General features: G+C 48.3%; 1 protein-coding gene across 1 annotated transcript; it reads right to left on the bottom strand.

Annotated features, from left to right (window-relative positions):
- Window positions 1-8,687: 8,687 nt before the first annotated feature.
- On the bottom strand, window positions 8,688-19,695 carry LOC123189431 (protease Do-like 8, chloroplastic). Its single transcript, XM_044601842.1, has 13 exons — window positions 19,467-19,695; window positions 19,121-19,242; window positions 18,890-18,972; window positions 18,696-18,794; window positions 18,435-18,501; window positions 18,202-18,277; window positions 18,014-18,080; window positions 17,008-17,225; window positions 16,390-16,457; window positions 9,911-9,990; window positions 9,339-9,425; window positions 9,141-9,248; window positions 8,688-9,027 (listed from the first exon to the last, which is right to left on the bottom strand). Exons 1-13 carry the CDS (start codon window positions 19,598-19,600, stop codon window positions 8,899-8,901), a joined length of 1,338 nt encoding a protein of 445 aa, XP_044457777.1. The 5' UTR covers window positions 19,601-19,695; the 3' UTR covers window positions 8,688-8,898.
- Window positions 19,696-23,189: the final 3,494 nt, after the last annotated feature.

Raw genomic sequence — 23,189 nt, 5'->3', positions numbered from 1 at the left:
GTCTCGGTCATGTCTACATTGTTCTTGAACCCATAGGGTCCGCATGCTTAAGGTTTCGATGACAATTATATTATGAGTTTATGAGTTTTGATGTACCGAAGTTAGTTTGGAGTCCCGAATGTGATCACGGACATGACGAGGAGTCTCGAAATGGTCGAGACATAAAGATTGATATATTGGACGGCTATATTCGGACACCGGAAGTGTTCCGGGGAAGTTTCAGATAAAACCGGAGCACCGGGGGGTTACCAGAACCCCCCAGGGGGTTAATGGGCCTCATGGGCCTAAAGTGGAGAAGAGGAGGGGCTGCCAGGGCAGGCCGCGCGCCCCCTCTCCCCCTAGTCCGAATTGGACAAGGAAGGAGGAGCGGCGCCCCCCCCCCTTTTTCCTTCTCTCCTTCCCCCTCTCCTACTTGGACAAGGAAAGGGAGGGGAGTCCTACTCCCGGTAGGAGTAGGACTCCTCCTGCGCACCTCCTACTAGGGCCGGCCGCACCCCCCCTTGGATCCTTTATATACGGAGGCAAGGGACACCCCTAGAGACACAAGTTGATCCTCGTGATCATATTCTTAGCCGTGTGCGGTGCCCCCTTCCACCATAATCCTCGATAATATTGTAGCGGTGCTTAGGCGAAGCCCTGCGACGGTAGAACATCAAGATCGTCACCATGCCGTCGTGCTGATGGAACTCTTCTGAAGGAAATATGCCCTAGAGGAAATAATAAAGTTATTATTTATTTCCTTATATCATGATAAATGTTTATTATTCATGCTAGAATTGTATTAACCGGAAACATAATACATGTGTGAATACATAGACAAACAGAGTGTCACTAGTATGCCTCTACTTGACTAGCTCGTTAATCAAAGATGGTTATGTTTCCTAACCATAAACAAAGAGTTGTTATTTGATTAACGGGATCACATCATTAGGTGAATGATCTGATTGACATGACCCATTCCATTAGCTTAGCACCCGATCGTTTAGTATGTTGCTATTGCTTTCTTCATGACTTATACATGTTCCTATGACTATGAGAATATGCAACTCCCGTTTGCCGGAGGAACACTTTGTGTGCTACCAAACGTCACAACGTAAATGGGTGATTATAAAGGTGCTCTACAGGTGTCTCCAAAGGTACATGTTGGGTTGGCGTATTTCGAGATTAGGATTTGTCACTTCGATTGTCGAAGAGGTATCTCTGGGCCCTCTCGGTAATACACATCACATAAGCCTTGCAAGCATTGCAACTAATGAGTTAGTTGTGAGATGATGTATTACGGAACGAGTAAAGAGACTTGCCGGTAACGAGATTGAACTAGGTATGGGATACCGACGATCGAATCTCGGGCAAGTAACATACCAATGACAAAGGGAACAACGTATGTTGTTATGCGGTCTGACCGATAAAAGATCTTCGTAGAATATGTAGGAGCCAATATGAGCATCCAGGTTCCGCTATTGGTTATTGACCGGAGACGTGTCTCGGTCATGTCTACATTGTTCTCGAACCCGTAGGGTCCGCACACTTAAGGTTTCGATGATAGTTATATTATGAGTTTATGAGTTTTGATGTACCGAAGTTAGTTCGGAGTCCCGGATGTGATCACGGACATGACGAGGAGTCTCGAAATGGTCGAGACATAAAGATTGATATATTGGACGGCTATATTCGGACACCGGAAGTGTTCCGGGGAAGTTTCGGATAAAACCGGAGCACCGGGGGGTTACCGGAACCCCCCGGGGGGTTAATGGGCCTCATGGGCCTAAAGTGGAGAAGAGGAGGGGCTGCCAGGGCAGACCGCGCGCCCCCTCTCCCCCTAGTCCGAATTGGACAAGGAGGGAGGGGCAGCGCCCCCCCCCCCTTTTCCTTCTCTCCTTCCCCCTCCCCTACTTGGACAAGGAAAGGGAGGGGAGTCCTACTCCCGGTAGGAGTAGGACTCCTCCTGCGCGCCTCCTACTAGGGCCGGCCGCACCCCCCCCTTGGACCCTTTATATACGGAGGCAAGGGACACCCCTAGAGACACAAGTTGATCCACGTGATCATATTCTTAGCCGTGTGCGGTGCCCCCTTCCATCATAGTCCTTGATAATATTGTAGCGGTGCTTAGGCGAAGCCCTGCGACAGTAGTACATCAAGATCATCACCACGCCGTCGTGCTGACGGAACTCTTCCCCGACACTTTGCTGGATCGGAGTCCGGGGATAGTCATCGAGCTGAACGTGTGCTAGAACTCGGAGGTGCCGTAGTTTCGGTGCTTAATCGGTCGGGCCGTGAAGACGTACGACTACATCAACCAAGTTAACGCTTTCGTTGTCGATCTACAAGGGTACGTAGATCACACTCTCCCCCTCTCGTTGCTATGCATCACCATGATCTTGCGTGTGCGTAGGAAATTTTTTGAAATTACTATGAAACCCAACATCTTCCCCGACGCTTTGCTGGATCGGAGTCCGGGGATCGTCATCGAGCTGAACGTGTGCTAAAACTCGGAGGTGCCGTAGTTTCGGTGCTTGATCGATCGGGCCGTGAAGGCGTACGACTACATCAACCGCGTTGTGCTAACGCTTCCGCCGTCGGTCTACAAGGGTACGTAGATCACACTCTCCCCTCGTTGCTATGCATCACCATGATCTTGCGTGTGCGTAGGAATTTTTTTTAAATTACTATGTTGCCCAACACGAACCTGGCCTCAACTTGGAAATCCAAGTGTGCCACTGGAAAGGTGAGATGAAATCGCTTGAAAACGATATAAAGAACACCGGAATCGGAGTTACCGTTTGGAAATGGCAAGCAATTCAAATATGACACCGGTCTGCGATTTACAGCAAGTAGCCATCTAAATGCAACAAGGTGAACATGCTACAACACTCAATCATGGCAACAAAATACATGACATGGATCCATTCATGATGCTTAACAAAAGACTAGCACTGAGCTACGGCCAATTCATCCATTAACAGGTTCAAACAAGCATGGCAAAAATGCATTTAGCAAACAGATTTCAGACTTAGTGAAATTAACACTTGTCTGGAATTTCAGATCAGATAGCACTCTTTGGAGCATGAAAACTATATGCTACAGGATCTGAACATGGCAAAGTAAAGCATGGCATGGAGTTACTCAAAGAGCTTAACAAAAGTCCCTTAGTGACCTTGAGACAAAAGGGATCAGAAAATACAATTGCAAGCATGTGAACATGGCAAAAAAAACATAATCAGTTCTCAGATTTAGTGAAAACTGGAGCATGCTGAAACAGATATCAAGTAGGCATGTTTACGAGCTCGATGCACTCACTACAGAGCATGTCATGACAATCTAAGTATACACCCATCAAGAATACACAAAATACAAGCTAGACATGGCAAGAACAATAACATAGCATGCACGGATCAACTACAACATCCTCGGCAAAATCGCCAACAAGTAGACAATCTGCTCAGATTCACGAAATGGCAAAAGTAGAGCTCGATTGACTCAAGCTAGGGTGCTCCATAATTGCAAACAAAGACATGGATGGATAGAGCACTACAAGATTAACAAAACATCGTTACTGATCATCCTCAAAAGAGGCACGGATCACTAGGAAACAACATGAACATATGGCATAATGAGATAAACAGTCCTAGGACTTAGTGGAAATGCTAAGTCCCTGAAATCAGCATTAACGAATGCACCACTTTGCAAGCTTGTGCTAGTCACCACACACATCAATAAAATACATGGGTTGCACCTCTGGATAGATGGCAAAACATATAACAAAACACATGTAGAGCTCAGGGGCATATCATGCACACATTAAACATGGCAAAAATGACAAATATCTAATTGGGGCAGCAGATCTGGCAATTATCTCAAATAGCATTCTTCTAACAGCATTTCGGGCATCAATATGAACTCAAATGAAAATGATGCAATGAGATGAAATGATGTGCTCTCTGAGACGAACATTTCGATATGTTATATGCCCAAAACGGAGCTATGGATGCAAAGTTACGATGCGATGAACATAGCCAAAATATTAGGGTTTCGGGCAAAAAGTCAACCCGAGACGAATCTCAGATCTAGATCCGGCCGGCACGCTTTACGAGGATCGCCGGAAATCACGCCAGAGACGGAGGAGGCCGGCCGGTGAGGGAGGTTGAGGAGGAGGCGCGGGCCGGGGTGGCCGCGGGCGTCGCCGGCGGGAGCGGCGCGGCGGGGCGGCGCCGGAGCGAGGCGCCGGCGTCGGCGTCGAAGGCGGACGCGGTGGCGCGGCGGCGCCGGCCGGCGAGAGCGGGCTCGGCCGCGGGGAAGAAGGCGCGGGGCGCGTGGGAAGCCACGGGCCCGACGCGGCGAAGGAGAGGGCCCGCCTTGGGCCCGGCGGGCCGCGGCGGGCGCGGGACGGTGATGTGGGCGCGCCCGGCCACGTGGCGGCGGCTCGTTGGTCGGCGGTGGTGGGCGGGCGTGTCTGGCCCGATTCGGACACGTCCGGCGGCGAGGGGAGCTGATTTTAGGGTTTCGGGGGAGAAGGAGATCCGGATTTCGGAGGGGGTCTTTATATAGAGGTAGAGGGAGCTAGGAGTGTCCAAATGAGGTGCGGTTTTCGGCCACGCAATCGTGATCGAACGCTCTAGATGATGGAGAGGGTTTAGGTGGGTTTTGGACCAAATTGGATGGGTGTTGGGCTGCAACACACACGAGACCTTTTCGGTCCCTCGGTTAACCGTTGGAGTATCAAACGAAGTCCAAATGGTACGAAACTTGACAGACGGTCTACCGGTAGTAAACCAAGGCCGCTTGGCAAGTCTCGGTCCAATCCGGAAATGTTTAATCCCCACACACGAAAGAAAGGTAGAATTGACCACCGGAGGAGAACGGAGCGCCGGAATGCAAAACGGACAACGGGGAAAATGCTCGAATGCATGAGACGAACACGTATGCAAATGCAATGCACATGATGATATGATATGAGATGCATGACAACGACAACACACACGAAGACAAAAACCCGAAACCGAGAAAATAAAATAACTTAAGGCCGAAAACGGCAAGAGTTGGAGTACATATTGGGTAAATCATATGCGGGATGTTACACACCTACACGGTGACATGAAATTGTCTTGAATATGTAAGAGAACAAGTATACTTAACCTGTAAAAAAACAAGTATACTCTACTATTTGCACTATTTCACACGTTACTATATATATCACATTGGTAAAGAACACACAATAACTACATGTTCCTATAAACTCTAAGCTCCCAGAAAATGGAAGCTTCCGGTGCATCCAGGCTCATTCGGTGCTCGTGGCCCCGCGGGATGCGTTGTTGCTAGGTGGCCCCTTCATTGGCCATTTATTTTTCCTCATTTTGTATGTGGGTTTCGTCACCCTCGCATGAACTCAAATACTATACCGCGTATTCCGGACATCTCTCCTTCTACTTTTGAGCGCCTCCATGCTAGGGTTTGAGACCGCCATCCCAACTTTGGCCCGCACCACAACTTCCCTCCATAACCACTCATCATTGCCTCTTGTTCCCCCATCCAAATATGTGACCCACCAGAATTTTGCTCGTACATTACATATGCGCTAACTGGGGAGGGGATGATGCCTAGTGGCTCTTCTCGGTCTATTGCATGAACATTTTTTTAAGACGATTAGGGTGTTGCTAACTATGCTAGTTCTTTCAAAGGTAGCAAGAAGTTCCTTTTAAAAAATGGCAGCAAGAAGTTATGCTCAGTTTGTTAGGTTCTTGTGGTGGAATCATCCCACTAATCAGTGTCTACGGGCAAGGTTAATGTATGTGTGTATTTGCGGGGGGGGGGGGGGGGGGGGGGTTATGAATCAAAAAGATTTTTTTTGTGCAAAATCGATCTTCAGGCTCTATGTCTCAGTGTCTTCGGTGGATGTTTGTGTAAGTGTGCTATTGGTGTTGAGTGAATCTGGTATATATCTCTGTTTTTAGGGAGAACGTTAGGACGTGTACATTTTCATATTGCATGCCTTCATAGTCGTTCAATCCCATCACTGCTAGCATATTTGGAGTGTCCAACCTTTTGCAACACAAAACGCTCACACAAGACATGTTTTCTTGTAATCGTGCAACATTTTCCTATGCGCCTAATAAACATCATGAAAGAAAGTCACGGCACCAAAACAGGCGCATGTGACAGTAAAAATTATGTATGCAGCAAATGGGAATTTGTTGCAACAAAAGAGTTGAAAAAGGATTCACAACATATGTTATATCCTTTGCAATCAACGTTCCAACACAAAAAGAATATTATACACACTGATGCAAAAAAATATCTTTGCAATTTTAACACAATCCTTTGCGATCGATACCCAAAATCATTCTAACACGTCACTGGTGTGCATGTGTCAAGACCATATATATAAGTTTGTGACATGTTAAAACAATGAACAACTTCTGTAATTTCAAAAATCCAACTCGCTAATCTTCAACCATGGTGGGATATCAACATCTTCGTGTTTGACTTGTTGATGAAGAATTTGCCTCGTTGGAGGTGTTCCTCCCTAAATTTGGCGAGGTTTGTTGAAAGCGAAGTGGCTACCCGAACGAGCGGTGTGGTACTAACTGTAAGGGCGTGTACAATGATTGATAAGATAGTTTTATTTTAATTTTTGCATGTAATTTAGAGATGACAAAAAAATATGTATACAATGGGTCATCTCTTAGCCTTATCTTCAATAACTAGACATTCCTAAAAACATGGTGACACATATTATGCTAAGAGATCACCTCTTGTCTTATCTTAAATAAGAGAAGACAAACCTTTTTTTAAGACTTCTCTCTCCTTCACCTCATCGTTTATCCTATGTGACACTTCTAAGATAGCATCATTGTACATGCCCTAAATACTAGTAGCAGGCAGCGCCGCCAAGCGTGCTCGTCTTCAGCCCATCGGCTAAGCTGTTGATTGTCAGTGACGAGCAGGCAGCCAAGAACTACGGATGCAACCCTCGACGGCACACGCCCCTGTTCGCGTGGCACCAGCGGTGAAGCGGGCTAGGTGCCACCCTCGTGTGCGCGCCCCTTGAAGTGAAGTGATCTGGTCGCCGACCACTCACCATGAGGCATTTCGTCGTGCAAATCTCAGCTCGGGAACTGAACGAATCTTAAAAAGTACGTACTGTAAAACTGAGTTACGTACGTATCCGGAAGGACAATGCTCGATTCAGATTCAAGTCATAAGTAGTAGGTACACATGCGCCCATCCTTTCATCGGCATCTATGTACATGTATTTCTATGACAAAACCGGTTGAACCCCGGAAGGAATGGAACGACTCAAACGTCAAAAGAGGGGAAAGAAAAAGCGCCAAAAGAAGAAGAAGAAGAAAACGAGAGGCAAAGGGAAACAGAGAGAGTTGGCTGGCCCTTCTAGTCTGGCCCTCATTTGGTCCGCCCAATCCTCAGCATTTGTTGTGTATGGGATCGGAGCCTCTCCGGACTCGCCGCTTGCTCATCCGGTCCGCGTCGAACATCGTCGGAGGCGGAGAAGGGCCGGCCGCCGCCACGGGCTTCCCGGAGGCATCGAAGCTGGCGACGGGGGCGCCATTGCCGCCAGCCTCGACGAGTCTCCGCGGTTGCTCGGCACCGCGCCTGCTCGTTGAGGCGAGAAGGACCCCCGGGCTCCTGGCCGCGAGGACCCCCGGCCGACCGGTGGCGGCCGAGAGGGCGACGAGGACAAGGATCGCCAGTGCAAGGCTGGGGACTCTCATCATGGTGTCCTAGCTAGTGTGTGAGTTGTGACACCCAGGGTGGCTTAGCTTCGCCTGGCTGGCGGCGCACAAGTTTTATGGGGAGGAAGCTTGGAGCCTTGGACCATGTTATTGCGTGTCTTTGTTGTTGTAGATATAGGAGAGCATCCCCGTAGGGTCACATCTGAAACAGCGGCGGGTGACGGGTAAGATCTCGGTCCAAAGGCATAAACTAAAGCTCAAAGAGAGGGAGATACGATGTGCACTGGACACACACACACACACCCAACAAGGCAACATATGGCTTTACACATCTAAACCCCGTATACAGCCTGCTAAAATCTAGTGGGGGCGAATCGGGTACCGAGGTATCTTCCGTAATGCAGGGTTTTCCGCAGTAATCCACATCACAGAAAAGAGAAAGGCAAGCGAGCGTGACCGTGACCACGAAAGAAAGAAAAAGCAGAGGTTTTGTGTTCAGGGCGCTGCTAAATTTGGTCCTGCCAGGTGGAAAACAAAAATGCTCTCTACTGAGTAGTACTACTAGCCTTGGAGCATGGGAGCTGTAGAGTGGAGGCCATCTTCTCGTCTTTTGTTGTTTTTCCTTTGGATCGCAGATCATAGGGCCCGTGCTTTCGCCTTTGTGTACTTTGGAAGCTTCTCTGTGAAGCAAGGAGGAGGAGGAGGAGCACGGCTCCCCATGTGTGCCAGAAACCAGAGAGGCATCCCCTGCTTTGGCTTGCTGTGCGGCTAGCCGAAGCTCCCGTTGGCCGCCGCTTTATGTTCCCTCCACTCTTCTTTGGCCGCGCTGCTGCCGCCTTGGATTGAGTGGGGCCAGTCCAAAACACAAAGCCCCCGTTCAAAGATCCAAAGCGTCACGCTGTTGCCGCTGGTAGCGACATTCCATTGCCCTTTCGCTTTCTCTTTCCCAAATCCCCCGGTTTAACTTAAAGCGCGCCCCCAAAGAGCGCCATTTCCGTGTGAAATGGTAACATTCCTCATTCATCCACCACGCATGCGCTTGCCCGTTCCGTGGGTTTTTGTTCGGTTACAGACTAGCACATGGCACCATCTTGGTACTAATAACACACAAGGTTTCAAGGAAAACTTCCGACTGATCAAAATCCACGAGGAGGCCATCAGGTTACATTGCACAACTGGGAACGGGAACAAACTTCAGGGGCACAGTACATCAAACGCTTGCGTCTTCCAGCGACAGGGCTATCGGAATTGTCTCAGTGCCTCTTCTGATCGTCAGGGTCACCGTGTCTCCGACCCCGTAGTCGTCTAGAACCCTCAGGAGGTCAGATTTGCCCTTAATCTGCTCCAGAAACGATCATGCGAGTGAGAGGGGGCGAAAGGGTAATAAGCCTGTCTAAATCATATAAACTCTTTAAACATCTAATGAATGCAACTTGATCAGCAAGCACTCACCGGTTTGCCATCCACTGCAACAATGACGTCGCCCAGGACAATATTGCCGGCAAAACCCCTGCCTGTAGGAACTAGACCTGCTTTTTCCACGGTGCTGCCCGGGGGAACCTGCAGTGAAGCACAAGTTATGGTGTCAGGGGTTATTTCTGTTTCGGTTTGGCCAACGGAGCAGAGATAGGTAGCAACAGTTCGGCTTACCTTCAGTATAAGAGCACCATCACGGACGTTAAGCTGATACGCAATCGGATCTGGTGCGAATTCCACATTCAGCCCAGCACGTCGAACCTTGAATAAATGGTAAGCATAACTTAGACCAAGATAAAGTACAGAAACTCTTTAAAAAAAGTACAGAAACAAAATACGAGTGTCAGCAACGAACAAATAACCAAATGGTCAAATAAGTTTTTTTTTCAATTCATTGCATGAGAATCATTTCTCTGAAAAATGTTTTTCTACTATTTGTAGGACCAAAAAGGCTAAACATTTTCCTCCTAGTACAACAACTTTGTATAAAATATCTGGGATTGTTTAATGCATTTATTCGCAATCATGCCTGGACAACTGAAACATAGACAAGTATAGGCGAGCATGGGAACAAGGGAAAAGATTACTGATAAATAACTCTCAACTTCAGGGTGATGTTTGTTGCATGAATGTTATACTTCTCTAAACATATGTCATCACCATAAGACGACGGATGATTCTAAGGGAATGGTTTTCGAAAAGATATTAAGTTCATGATGTGGCTTTAAGATGTCAAAGCAGCATACCTTTCCAGACTGAATCAACTGAGGAACTATTTTGAGTATAGTTGATGATTGGATAGCAAAACCAACACCGGCGGACGTTCCTGCAACATTAAAGAAACAATGGCATCTCAGACTAAATTAGAAGACCGGTAGAAATGGATAAATGGATGTAGTTCAATCTGAGATATGCACTGCCAAAGTCAACAAAATGAAGTCAATTCATTGGCGGATATTGGGCTTGAGAATAAGTACCCAACAGTAGATATATCAGTTGATTACTACTCGAACAGTTGCTAATAAAAACACCTGGCCTCTAGGATGATGTAACCAACAGTAGATATATCAGTCGATTACTAGCGAAAATACATTCCAATTAGAAGAACAACTTTTTATGGGGTACACTTTCTCTTTGTGGTATTCCACCTCTTGCTTGCTTCTGGTCCAAAGATGAAATCCTTAGTAATAATTGGTTGTATTTGCCCTTTTTTGGAATAATAGCCTCCTCTACTGAAGGAGAGGACAGCTACTAATAAAAACACCTAGCCTCCAGCATATAGCAAGTTGGATGAATGTGTTATGACCGGCCAGGTCTATGGCCGCCGGGGGCCCACTGGGCAGGCTTAAGGCCCAAGTTATCTTAGTTTATTTTCAGATTATGATTATATATACAAGTTGTAAGACTATTTTGAGGATTAAGCAATAAGACTATTCTATTGTCCGGCTCCCAGAGGAGCCGGAACCCTAAACCCTAGCCTCTCCCTCTCCTGCGCCGCCGCCACCCAGCCGCAAGGACGGCGCTTCGCCGCCGGCCGCCGCGTTCTAGCCCACGCCCCGCTCCCTCCTTTCCCTACCACCTACGACCTAGAGGAGCCCGAACCCTAGCTCCTAACACCTTGGTATCAGACAGCTCTGGTTCGACCATGTCATCCTCACCACCATCGTCGTCGCTGCACGTGACCACCGCCGCCGCGTCAGCGGCCCTCGCCACGGGGTCGCTGGTCCTCCTGTCCGCGTCGCTGGACCTCATCCCTGGCGCGTCACCGGCCAGCCGCCGGCCCCCATCACCACTACGCCGCCGTCGCCATCAACTCTACCGGCCCACTACACCCCGGAGGCCATGGCGGGGGTCCTCAACGACTTGGTCGTCGCGGTCCAGGGCATCCGGCTCTTCCTGGCCAGCCCATACGGACCGCCACAGCCGCCCCCGCCGCCTGCGCCCTCCGGGCCGCCGACGCTCCCGTGGTACTCGGTGCCGGCCGCACTCGCCGGCGGCTACCCGGCGCTACAACAGCCGGCCGCTCCAGCGCCGGCCTGGCCAGCACCCGCGGCATCGGCCGCGTCCGCCCCAACCCCGTGGACGGTCTGGTTTGCCCCGGCCCCCTCCGCGCCGTCCGCGCCGGCCCCCACGCCGTCTCCACCGCCTACCGCCGGCCTGAGTCAGGGCCCTTCCGGGGGGCTTCCGATGCAGCAGGTGCGGTTTCCACCGTCGCCCTCTCCGATTCCGGCTTGGCTCACCGGAACGTCGCCACCGCCGGTCTACACGGAGGCCGGCGAACCGCCGGTGCCCACGCTACAGTTCGGCGCGCCGTCCTCGGCCCTTCGCATTGACGAACCGGTGGGCACTGGCGCATCGACCCCGACACCACCTCGCTTTGCCCAGATCGACTTTGCCACGTATGATGGCTCGGAGGACCCTCTTAACTGGTTAAACCAGTGTGATCAGTTCTTCCGGGGGCAGCGCACACCCGCGTCCGAGCGCACTTGGCTCGCGTCATACCACCTCCGGGGTGCCGCCCAGACATGGTACTACGCCCTCGAGCAGGACGAGGGCGGCATGCCCCCCTGGGATCGTTTCCGCGAGCTGTGTCTCCTTCGCTTCGGTCCACCACGGCGCGGCAGCCGCTTGTCCGAGCTGGGCCGCCTACCCTTCACCTCCACGGTCCAGGATTTCGCCGACCGCTTCCAGGCTCTGGCGTGTCACGCACCGGGGGTGACAGCACTACAGCGGGCTGAGCTCTTCGTCGGCGGCCTGCCCGACCACATCCGCGTGGACGTCGAGATGAAGGGACCCCAGGACCTGCAGACGGCCATGTACTACGCTCGGGCGTTCGAGCAGCGCGCCCAGGCCTTAACACGGCCCGCACCACCTCGGGGGAGCCGAGTGCCTCCACGACCACCGCCGGGCGCACCATCTTCTGCAGCCGCCTCACCGGCGGCCACTCCGGCCGCGACGCGGCCCTTCCGGCGCCTCTCGCAGGCCGAACAGCTCGAGCGCCGCCGCCTGGGGCTGTGCTTTAACTGTGATGCGCCCTATGCCCCGGGCCATGTCTGCCCGCACCTCTTCTACTTGGAGACAGTCGACGAGACCGAGGACGCTGCCACCGACGATGGACTCGGCGACCCAGCCGCCGCCGAGGTCGCGCAGGCACCCGCGCCCGCGCCGGCTACGGCCCTTGTCGTCTCCCTCCACGCGTTGGCCGGCATCCGCAATGAGCGGACTATGCTTATTCCGGTCACGATCCACGGCGAGACTCTGGTGGCTCTCTTAGACACGGGCTCTACACATAACTTCCTTCCGGAGGCTACTATGCGGCGCCTTGCCCTACAGCCGACGGGGAGGGGGAGCAGCTGCGGGTCACCGTCGCTAATGGCGACCGCCTCCGATGCCATGGGCTCGCTCGGGACGTTCCCATTACTATCGGCGACGAGCACTTCACCATCACATGTGCCGGCATCGACTTGGGCTGCTTCGACTTCATCCTCGGCGTCGACTTTTTGCGGACTCTCGGTCCCATCCTTTGGGACTTCGACACCCTGACGATGACTTTCTGGCGCCTCGGCCGCCGCATCCGGTGGGAGGGCGTTGGCGGCACCCCGGCGTCGCCCCCACTCCAGCTAGCCGCGGCCACCACGGAGGCCGAGCATCCGCTGCTGGATCACCTCCTGCAGCAGCACGGTGATCTTTTTGCGGAACCCCAGGGCCTTCCGCCGGCCGGGGTCTACGACCACCGTATTCATCTCCTGCCGGGCTCGGCTCCGGTGGCAGTACGGCTCTACTGGTACCCTCAGTTGCAGAAGGATGAGTTGGAGCGGCAGTGCGCCATCATGCTTGCCGCGGGCATTATCCGTATCTCTACATCACCCTTTACGGCGCCGGTCCTCCTCGTACGTAAGTCGGACGGCACTTGGCGCTTCTGCATCGACTACCGCGCCCTTAATGCTCTCACACTTAAGGATAAGTTTCCTATTCCGGTGGTCGACGAACTCCTGGATGAGCTACATGGTGCGCGCTTCTTCACCAAACTGGACCTCCGGTCGGGGTATCATCAGGTGCGCATGCATCCCGACGACATCGCCAAGACGGCGTTCCGGACCCATCACGGCCACTTCGAGTTCTTGGTGATGCCCTTTGGCCTCGCCAACGCCCCGGCAACATTTCAGGCCTTGATGAACGATGTCCTCCGGCCCTACTTACGTCGGTTTGTGCTCGTTTTCTTTGATGACATTCTTATCTACAGCGCCTCTTGGGCAGAGCACCTCCAGCATGTGGCCATCGTCTTCAACGAGCTTCGGGCGCATCATCTTCATCTTAAGCGCTCGAAGTGCTCGTTCGGGACACCTTCGGTCGCTTACCTCGGCCACGTCATCTTGGCCGAGGGTGTGGCCATGGACGCCGACAAGGTGGCGGCCGTCGCCGCCTGGCCCATTCCGCAGTCTCCGCGGGCTCTTCGCGGCTTCCTTGGTCTTGCCGGGTACTACCGGAAGTTCATCCGGGAGTTTGGCCTTATCGCGGCCCCGCTCACGCGTCTCCTCCGCCGCGACGCCTTCTCTTGGGATACGGAGGCCACTTCAGCGTTCGAAGCCCTCAAGGGGGCCCTTACGACGGGACCCGTACTGCAGATGCCGGACTTCGACCTTCCCTTCACCGTCGACTGCGACGCTTCCGGTGCGGGGTTTGGTGCGGTCCTGCACCAGGGCGATGGACCCCTCGCCTTCTTCAGCCGCCCCTTTGCTGCCCGCCATCTTAAATTGGCGGCGTATGAGCGTGAGCTCATTGGGTTGGTGCAGGCAGTACGCCATTGGCGGCCCTATCTTTGGGGCCGTTCCTTCCGGATCCGCACGGACCACTACAGCCTCAAGTTCATGCTAGATCAGAGGCTCTCGACGGTTCCCCAGCACCAGTGGATCAGTAAACTCTTTGGCTTTGATTTTACCGTCGAGTACCGGCCGGGTCGCCTCAACACCGTCGCCGACGCCCTGTCTCGGCGTGACGCCGATGTGGACGATGGTGCGGCGCAAGGGGCTGCCTTCTGCATCATCACCGGGCCCTCTTTCACCCTCTACGCCGACATTCGCCGGGCGAACGCTGCCGCGGCCGACGCCCTCCTCCTGCAGCAGCAGCTGGCGGCGGGCGAGCTAGAGGAGCCGTGGCGTCTAGCCGACGGCCTGCTTCTCCACGGGCGCCGCGTCTTCGTTCCGGACCACGACGTTCTTCGTCAGCAGGTGCTGCGTCTCGCCCACTCGGCGGGCCATGAGGGCGTGCAGAAGACGCTACATCGCCTCCGCGCCGACTTCTACATTCCAGGTGATCGTGCCCTGGTCCGCGATTGGGTACGGTCTTGTGTGACGTGCCAGCGCAACAAAACGGAGACCCTGCGACCAGCTGGTATGCTTCAGCCCTTGGAGGTCCCGTCTCAGGTTTGGGCGGACATCTCCATGGACTTCATCGAGGGCCTTCCCAAGGTGGGCGGCAAGTCCGTCATTCTCACGGTGGTCGACCGCTTCTCCAAGTATGCTCATTTCATCGCCCTTGGCCATCCATATTCAGCGGCATCTGTCGCGCGGGCCTTCTTCGATGGCATTGTCCGTCTCCACGGGTTCCCTTCTTCGATCGTGAGTGATCGAGATCCTGTGTTCACGGGTCATGTATGGCGCGACCTCTTCCGACTGGCAGGCGTGAAGCTCCGCCTGAGTACCGCCTTCCACCCTCAGACAGACGGCCAGTCTGAGATCGTTAACAAGGTGATTGCCATGTATTTGCGTTGTGTTACAGGTGATCGCCCTCGCGCATGGGTGGACTGGCTCTTATGGGCGGAGTACTGCTACAACACCTCTTACCACTCCGCCCTCCGTGCTACGCCCTTTGAGGTGGTGTATGGCCGGCCACCCCCGCCGATTCTGCCGGTTGATCCAGCCTCGGCGCGGACCGAGGCAGCCGGGGCTCTTTTGAGGAGCCGTGATGAGATGCTCGCGGAGGTCCAGCAACGACTCCTCCAGGCCCAGCAGTTGGCCAAACGATACTATGATGGCCACCATCGCGAGGTGGAGTTCGCGGTGGGTGATTGGGTCTGGCTGCGTCTACTTCATCTCTCTACGCAGTCATTGGACCCCCGCGCGAGGAAGAAGCTCGGTCCTCGCTATGCCGGTCCCTTTGCTATCCTAGAACGCATTGGCAAAGTGGCGTACCGTCTTCAGCTTCCGGCAGGTGCCCGGATCCATGATGTCTTCCATGTCGGGCTGCTCAAGCCTTTCCGCGGCGATCCACCCGCGGCACCACCGGCGCTTCCGCCGCTCGCGGACGGGCGTCTCCTTCCTGCACCGGAGAAGGCGCTGAAGGCTCAGCTGCGCCGAGGCTCCTGGTACGTGTTGATTCGGTGGGCTGGACTACCAGAGGAGGACGCTACTTGGGAGCAACGCGAGGAGTTCCGCCAGCACTACCCCGACTTTCAGCTCGAGGACGAGCTGTTTGCGCAGGCGGGGAGAGATGTTATGACCGGCCAGGTCTATGGCCGCCGGGGGCCCACTGGGCAGGCTTAAGGCCCAAGTTATCTTAGTTTATTTTCAGATTATGATTATATATACAAGTTGTAAGACTATTTTGAGGATTAAGCAATAAGACTATTCTATTGCCCGGCTCCCAGAGGAGCCGGAACCCTAAACCCTAGCCTCTCCCTCTCCTTCGCCGCCGCCACCCAGCCGCAAGGACAGCGCCTCGCCGCCGGCCGCCGCGTTCTAGCCCACGCCCCGCTCCCTCCTTTCCCTACCACCTACGACCTAGAGGAGCCCGAACCCTAGCTCCTAACAGAATGCTGTGTGAAAACAAAATAAAAATGAATTCTAGTCATGATATTGCCCACTGATCACCTCATCACAAACAAAAGTCATCCAAAACATGCCATCACCGGTAACAGTCAGTACAATGAGCAGAGTAACTTATAAAATGACACTGAATACAGCAAGTAGGTGAGATAAACACCAGTTAAGAACTTAAGATCATGATAGTTAACAGTGATTGTGATTTTACTAATTTTAGATTTAGATATACTCTTTTAAATGGTAACAGGCATAGTGACCGAGATATAGCTCAGCTATAGAAAGCAGAAAAATCTGCAAACGTCTCAAACAAAATCAAATTACTACTAGTTTATGGATTGATAGACCCAATCGTGATCTCACAATGCACTTTTGAATAGTAGATATCAAAATGGAAGTAACCTAACCTGTCTGTGTAAAAATTGCTGTGTTGATACCAATCATGTGCCCTTTCGAATCTAGCAAAGGACCACCACTGCATCGAGATTCATCAGGCTATATGGTTAGTAAAATCCTTTGTAAAACATTTTGGATGATATGTGCTAAGATCCAGACTATTATGCTATATGATCAGTATGCCAACTACCATAGCAGGAATTTAACTCCAAGTTTATGTGTCCCGTCTTATGAACTCTGATACTAATCACTTACAAAAGAACAACATTTAATACTAGTTTTGTCTGTGTACCAATATAGACCTTTCATGTTTTGCAATTTTTTGTTTAGTAATGTGGTATTGAATAAGAATATAAACACCATAATTGTCAAGTTAGGTGAAACCAGTAACACGTATGCCTAGGAATGTCTAACTGTAAGTGACAGATGATGAAATATAAAGATTTGCCAATCCTCAAAGCAGTATCACTAGCAGTAGTTTCTACTTTCTACACAAGTTCTGAAATCAGAAATGTCCAGGCCTCCCCTGAAATTTTCAGTTCAAAAAAGTTCTGGAATTTGAAATGCAAAATTTGCTATGAATTGCTCCTGATTATACGAAATTTGGTGATTATACCATCTCCACAAACCTGTTCCCAGGGTTAATAGCTGCATCTGTTTGAATCCCACCTCCAATTGTCACTCCAGCTTGACTAAATATATCTCGATTTAAACCACTGATAACACCAACAGTCAGAGTATGGTCAAAACCAAAAGGATTTCCAATTGCTAAGCATTGCTGACCAACTTTTAGAGCTGAGGACTGCCCCACAATAATTGGCTTCAAGATATCTGAAGGGGCGTCCACCTATCACATATGTACATGCCAATATATGAGATTCACAAAGAGAAAATGCTCAGTGGGATGTTTTATGAAGCGAACTATAGAAACAATTTAAGCAACATACATAACTATGATTAACTAAAGATGAACTCAGGTGAATATCAATAAACTGGCACTGGACATGCTCCAGAACTGGTTTGTGACTGCCTTCTTTTGTACTAACAAGATTAAACATTCTAGCCCTTGCAATGCATGTCCATGAACCAGATGGGGATAGGGTGAGCACAATGTTAGCAGGTTAACATAATCATCTTGGCACTCTAAAATACCATGGTGACATTCCCAATATAGATGAAACGACAAGACATACAGAACGGCGTGTAATCTCAATCTCTAATATGACTCCGCAATCCTTTGGTCTCATAAGTCAACTCTCATTTTTATATCCATTTCACTGGAATCACGTCATGTCACTCATAACTAAAGAAACAAGATAAACTAGTTGCATGCTATCTATTTAGCATCGAACGGGCAACAGGAAATCGAGGAACAGAAAACAAAACTAATTGACAAGGAGTCATGGTGAAAGTATAAATCATTAAGTGATTTAAGTCTCTACTGACCAACCCCAGTCACTCCCATTTTGAAGTTTGTTCGCTCTCTTTTTTAGCTTTATGTGGCATGAGTATAAATAAATTTCATTAAATAGTTAATTTCAGAATACGGAGGGAGTAGTTCTCTATATAAGAGCATCAGCATTTTTAGTTAAACCATACCCTTGTTCAGAACAGTTAGTCAGAAGAAACTTTTACCTTAAGGACAGCAAGATCTTTAGCGCGGTCTGCACCAATCAATATTCCTTCGAAATTTTTCTGTATCCTTTCAAGCAGATATAGGAGAGTATTTACTGTTAATTGGCACGCATATACAAGGAATAGTAATGCCCCCAACAAATTTCATGGAAAATTATACTACCAAGTGCAGTTATATAAGAACTTACCCTTCGGCAGCAAGAATGTTGACACGTGCGACAACTTCACCAAGCTTTGGATTTTTCGAAAGAGCATTGCCAACCACTATAATCATACCAACATCGTGAACACATGCATATATCAAAAGTAAATTCAGTGTACTGTGTACAAGGGAAAAGAGTTGCACTGTAAAGTAGGCATGAGAGGAGTAGGTTGTGTTGTTCATATATGGTAGACATATATAACCATGTGATTGACATACCATGATAATTTGTAACAATATGACCAGACTCATCCCAAACAACTCCAGAACCATTTCCTTCTGGGATCTACAATGAATATTAAAAACTTTCTTTCAAACAAGAGCTTCTCACATCTTTTGAAATTTTGTGTCATCTAGAAAGTACATAAGCAAAAGATATCCAAGAATAAATCAGCAATTATTAGCCTTCTAGTGTTTCTAGGAGCATACCCAGACACCCTTGGTCTAAACTTACAATATTCAAGCATGCGTGCAGTTTACCTCAACAACCCCTGTTACATTGAGCTGGGGGCGCAGTGTCGCATCAAAAATGTTGACCACTGAGTAAGTATTTGTTTCAAAAAGCTCTGCGATCCGTTTCTGTTGCACAGGCAGCAAAATTCAAAGAAATGTAAATATGGTGTGAGAACAAGTAAATAGGGTAAGGTTGATTCAACAGAGTACTGAGTAGCGACCTCGGTTGGAAACAATGGACCAGATGGAAATATCTTTGGAGTAACATCCTCAATTTTGACGGTTGGATCACCCAAAGCAAGTGCTGTGATAATAATAAGAACATACCAAGTTATAGAAAGTTCACAGACACAATAAACCGACACTGTTACAGGAGTAAAATAATCTGGTACATGAAAAGACATGGGATTAATTTCTATTAACACCTAATTACCATGTCACCTAGTCCGAACCTGATAAGTACCTTGAAGAATGTAAGCAAAGGCAAAAGGCCGAAAATGCAAGAATCTTCCTCTTTGACGCAAACAGCAGTGTTTTGCTTGAGATTTCAGAAAGTTCACATGTTTCCCTTAACCTGGACGAAAATTCACACACATATTAGCAGTTGCGTTGTTTATTAGAAGTTCAGCTCAAGTATACTGTTTGTTAGAAGCTACAGACAGTGATAATTTTCCGGGAAAAAAACTCTGAGTTATGATACGGAATATGGATGGAATTATCTAATCTGACTGCATGATTGTGCTCTTGACAACAGCGTAGTCCGAAAATTTGCAGAAATGCAGCGAGAGGTGCGCTCACCTCGGAGGCGTTCCTTCCACGTTGCGGTCTGCGGAGGCGATGCAGTCGACAACCACTCTCCGGCGGCCGAAGCGCCTTCCAGGAGCACGAGCGGCGGCCGCTGCAGCGGGCGCGGCGCAGGCGAGGCAGTGCATCCGATAAATGGGGGGAGTCTGTAGTCCGGGCCAAGCGTGTGGCGTGGTAGAGTTCAGACCATGGTGATATGTGGGGAATTTGCGGTTGGAGAAGGGACGACGTTTCACATTCAAGTCCACGACGTATGTTGTTATTGCATATCTGGATGCATCACACAAGGTCAGCTAAATTCTAAGTTTATCTCTCTTTATTTCTTACGAAAAAGATCAAATCTGTTATAAACTTCACCGGAATCACAAAGCATCTTAAACATAATAAAAATTACATCAAGATTTCGAGATCACCAAGCGACCACTATTGTCGTCAGAACAAGCCCCTGACGCGCCGATGTCGTCACTTTCCTACCAGAGTCGGCTTGACCTTGTCGATGACAACGGGAATTCTAAATTTTTCTCGGTTCCATACTTCCATATTTATACTTGCGAGATAGTTACACTTTGGATTCCCCCGAAATAAGGTTACAATTTGAAGCACATTCTACTTTTTTTTCTTTTTGTCATTTGTTTTGGCGCTCTCGTCGCTGCCGCCCTTCGCTTTGTTCTATCATGCCTTGATCCTCACTCACTCATGTTTGACCATATAGGGCATGTATTTACTTATATGTCTCTAACGATGGAATGATTGATGTTTCTTAATCCAGCATAACAGCATCATATCTCACCTCATACCACCCTTGCTTCTTACTTCCACGTGCCCTGACTAGAAGGGCCAGGGTTTGCGAACATTAACCGATGACTCGAGTCCGTCCACTATGCGGATACACATCATCAACGAATACAAGACAAGTATGTCACCATATGTATTAGGTTCAGTCGCATTTGAGGAGCACCAGGTAGTCTATACCGACTCGGATTCCTTGTAACCCTAGCCTTGTCCACCTATATAATACGGGCTATGACATATGATCATTATATTTTCATAGCCAGCTTAGGTCCAATATCATTGTAAAACCAAACATGCTTGCACAAAACCCTAACTTTATACGAGGCAACCATCAATGCAAGTCACAAAGGTAAGTAGAGTATTACCTCCCTCAGAGGGCATGGGCCTAGGCATATCTTCGTCTCGTGTGTATCCCTCTAAATTCTTCGTGCGTACATCACCCCATGTTCATTATTGCCATAAAAAGACAAACATAGTGTGGTCAGGCTAGACCTACATTACATTGAATATGCGCCAGAGAAAGACATGATGTGGCGAGCAATTATATATAAGTGTGAGCTTCATGCCATTTTGACAAACAAGTGGAACCAATATAGCAGGACCATGTCAATCTACTGAAAACATGATTCAAAGTGAAATTGGTGGTCTATAATGTGGTTCAAAGTTTTACAGAAGCTAAATATGATTTAAGTGTCACCGTGTCATAGGTACATGGTTCATGCTGAAATGAACTCTTAAATTCATTTCATACATCACTAGATTACTTGTAACGGTGTTTGTGAGGAAATTTCACTCTGCTTGTCATGATCCAAGATTCTTTTTTTACTCACATTGTGTTCTTTAAGTGAATCGTTAAACATATCCCCCCAACTATGGCCTGATAAAATTGTCAAAAGAAATTGTACAAAAAAAGTATACAATAATAACACACACACACACACCATAATTTTTAAGAATAAAATTAAAAGCCTTTGAACCATAACAAGAAAACAAAATATAGTTGAGGAAGTGAATTTGCAGCGGCACCGCCTTGGATTCAAGTCTCACCGTGTGATTTTGACACTTACTCCCTCCGTTCGGGTTTATTAGGCCCGAAGACAAGATCGACAGGACCAAGAAACCTAGTAATTGTCCTTGATTAAGGTGAAAATTCCCAGTGTTTAATTGTGACGTACGTTTCGATAGCCATGTAATTTAATGCACACTCTAAGTAATCCAGCCAGCAGCCCAGAGTTCACGCGCATGCTGATTCATGGTCGCTAGCATGGCCAATCTGAAGACTAGGAGAAGCGCATGCGTCTGTTTAGGTCGCTGCATGCAATGTGCTACTCCCTCCCTTCCCAAATATTTGTCTTTCTAGAGATTTCAACAAATGATTACATACGGAGCAAAATGAGTGAATCTATAGTCTAAAATATGTCTACGTGTCCATTTAAAATGCCTAGAAAGACAAGTATTTGGGAACGGAGGGAGTAGTTAATTTCTCTCGGTCCTCTGGAACTGAATGAGTTTGATTCCAAGAAAATTAATTAGAAGGGCCTTATAAATCGGGACGTACTATTGTGGCTGAGAGACCTAATAAACCCGGACAGAGGGAGTAATGCGTAACTTAAATGTTTATCATAAAAAAATGTTTGCAAAAAATTACATTTTTTAATGAATCCAAAAATGAATAATTTTTATTTCTAAAAAATAATGCCAAATAAGGAAACCAGGAATAAAAGTGATATTTTGCCCTTTTACTATTTTCAGTTTTGGTATCTAAAACTGTTTTACTTTTAGATATCACGATTTATTCATTTTTTAAATTTTTAGATGTCTTGCTTTAATTAGTAGATTTGTTTTTTCAGGGTAGACCGGTAGATGCTTTAGTTTTGAGCAAGTTATTTTTAGGGTAAATCAATCATCACATTCTCCGTGCAGTCAGCGCCCCGCGACGTGGGTTGAATTTATATTGTGTTTGAACTTTGAAATCAAATCTCTAGCCTTGTGGCAACGCGTGAAGTATCTCTAGTAAAAGTGACATTTTGCCCTTTTACAGTTTTTTCAGGTTTGGTATCCAAAATAGTTTTACTTTTAGATATCACTAGTAAGCATGCACGTGCAACACACGTCTCAAACGTAAAACAGGTGAATTGACATAATATAAAAAAATAAACGTTTTTAAAAATATAAATCAAATGGATACACAATGTTTGATGTCGCTCAAATTGTATTTTCAAAAGAAGACACAATAGTGGTTATGTTGCTGCATAGAGTAATAGCAGGAAAATATTCTCATTTAAATAAAATCAGCAACTATTTATTAATGCAGTAATATAGGCATGTAGTATAGTCTTCTCTTCGAGTGTAGCCAGGAAAAAAAAATATAAACTGCCTTACGGTGCAATCATATTGTTCAAGATGCTTAATTCTCGAATTTTATTTTATTCTACTAATCTGCATAGCAAAATATATATTTGTACTAATTTGGATCAAATTATATATTTTTTTTGGTTGTGTGGACTGCCAAAAGTATATAGCTACCTACTATGAATAATAGGAAATAGAAGATGATATGTGACTACAACGACTTCTATATGAAATAAAGATGATTTACAAGAACTAATTGAAATGTAAAAGGGCTAAAAGAAATCCAATAATTATCATGATAGAAAATATTTATCTGGTTTTGTATGTGTTTATGCGTTGGCAACCATACTAACTTACAATGATGTAAGACGTTTTGTACGTATAGAAACTGAAATGAGTTATGAAGAAAAATAAAGATCGAAGGAAAAGTATTCTAGAGTATTTGTCAAGCTTAACCTTATCAAGCTTTCAGGTCACCTTCTAAATTACAAAAAAAATGATGAATCCTCAAATAAGAAAGAGCCAACAATTTGAAACATGCTACAAAACTGGTGAAGATAGAAAGCATTCATC

Source organism: Triticum aestivum, chromosome 2A (assembly GCF_018294505.1).
Source record: "Triticum aestivum cultivar Chinese Spring chromosome 2A, IWGSC CS RefSeq v2.1, whole genome shotgun sequence".
NCBI lineage: Eukaryota > Viridiplantae > Streptophyta > Magnoliopsida > Poales > Poaceae > Triticum > Triticum aestivum.
This window is presented reverse-complemented; position numbering and strand designations above follow the sequence as displayed.

Coding starts and splice junctions, on each gene's coding strand:
- LOC123189431 (XM_044601842.1), bottom strand. CDS start 19,600: ATGCACTGCCTCGCCTGCGCCGCGCCCGCTGCAGCGGCCGCCGCTCGT. Junction 18,081..18,201: donor AACATTCTTGCTGCCGAAGG/GTAAGTTCTTAT, acceptor TCTGCTTGAAAG/GATACAGAAAAATTTCGAAG. Junction 9,028..9,140: donor TTGCAGTGGATGGCAAACCG/GTGAGTGCTTGC, acceptor TTTCTGGAGCAG/ATTAAGGGCAAATCTGACCT.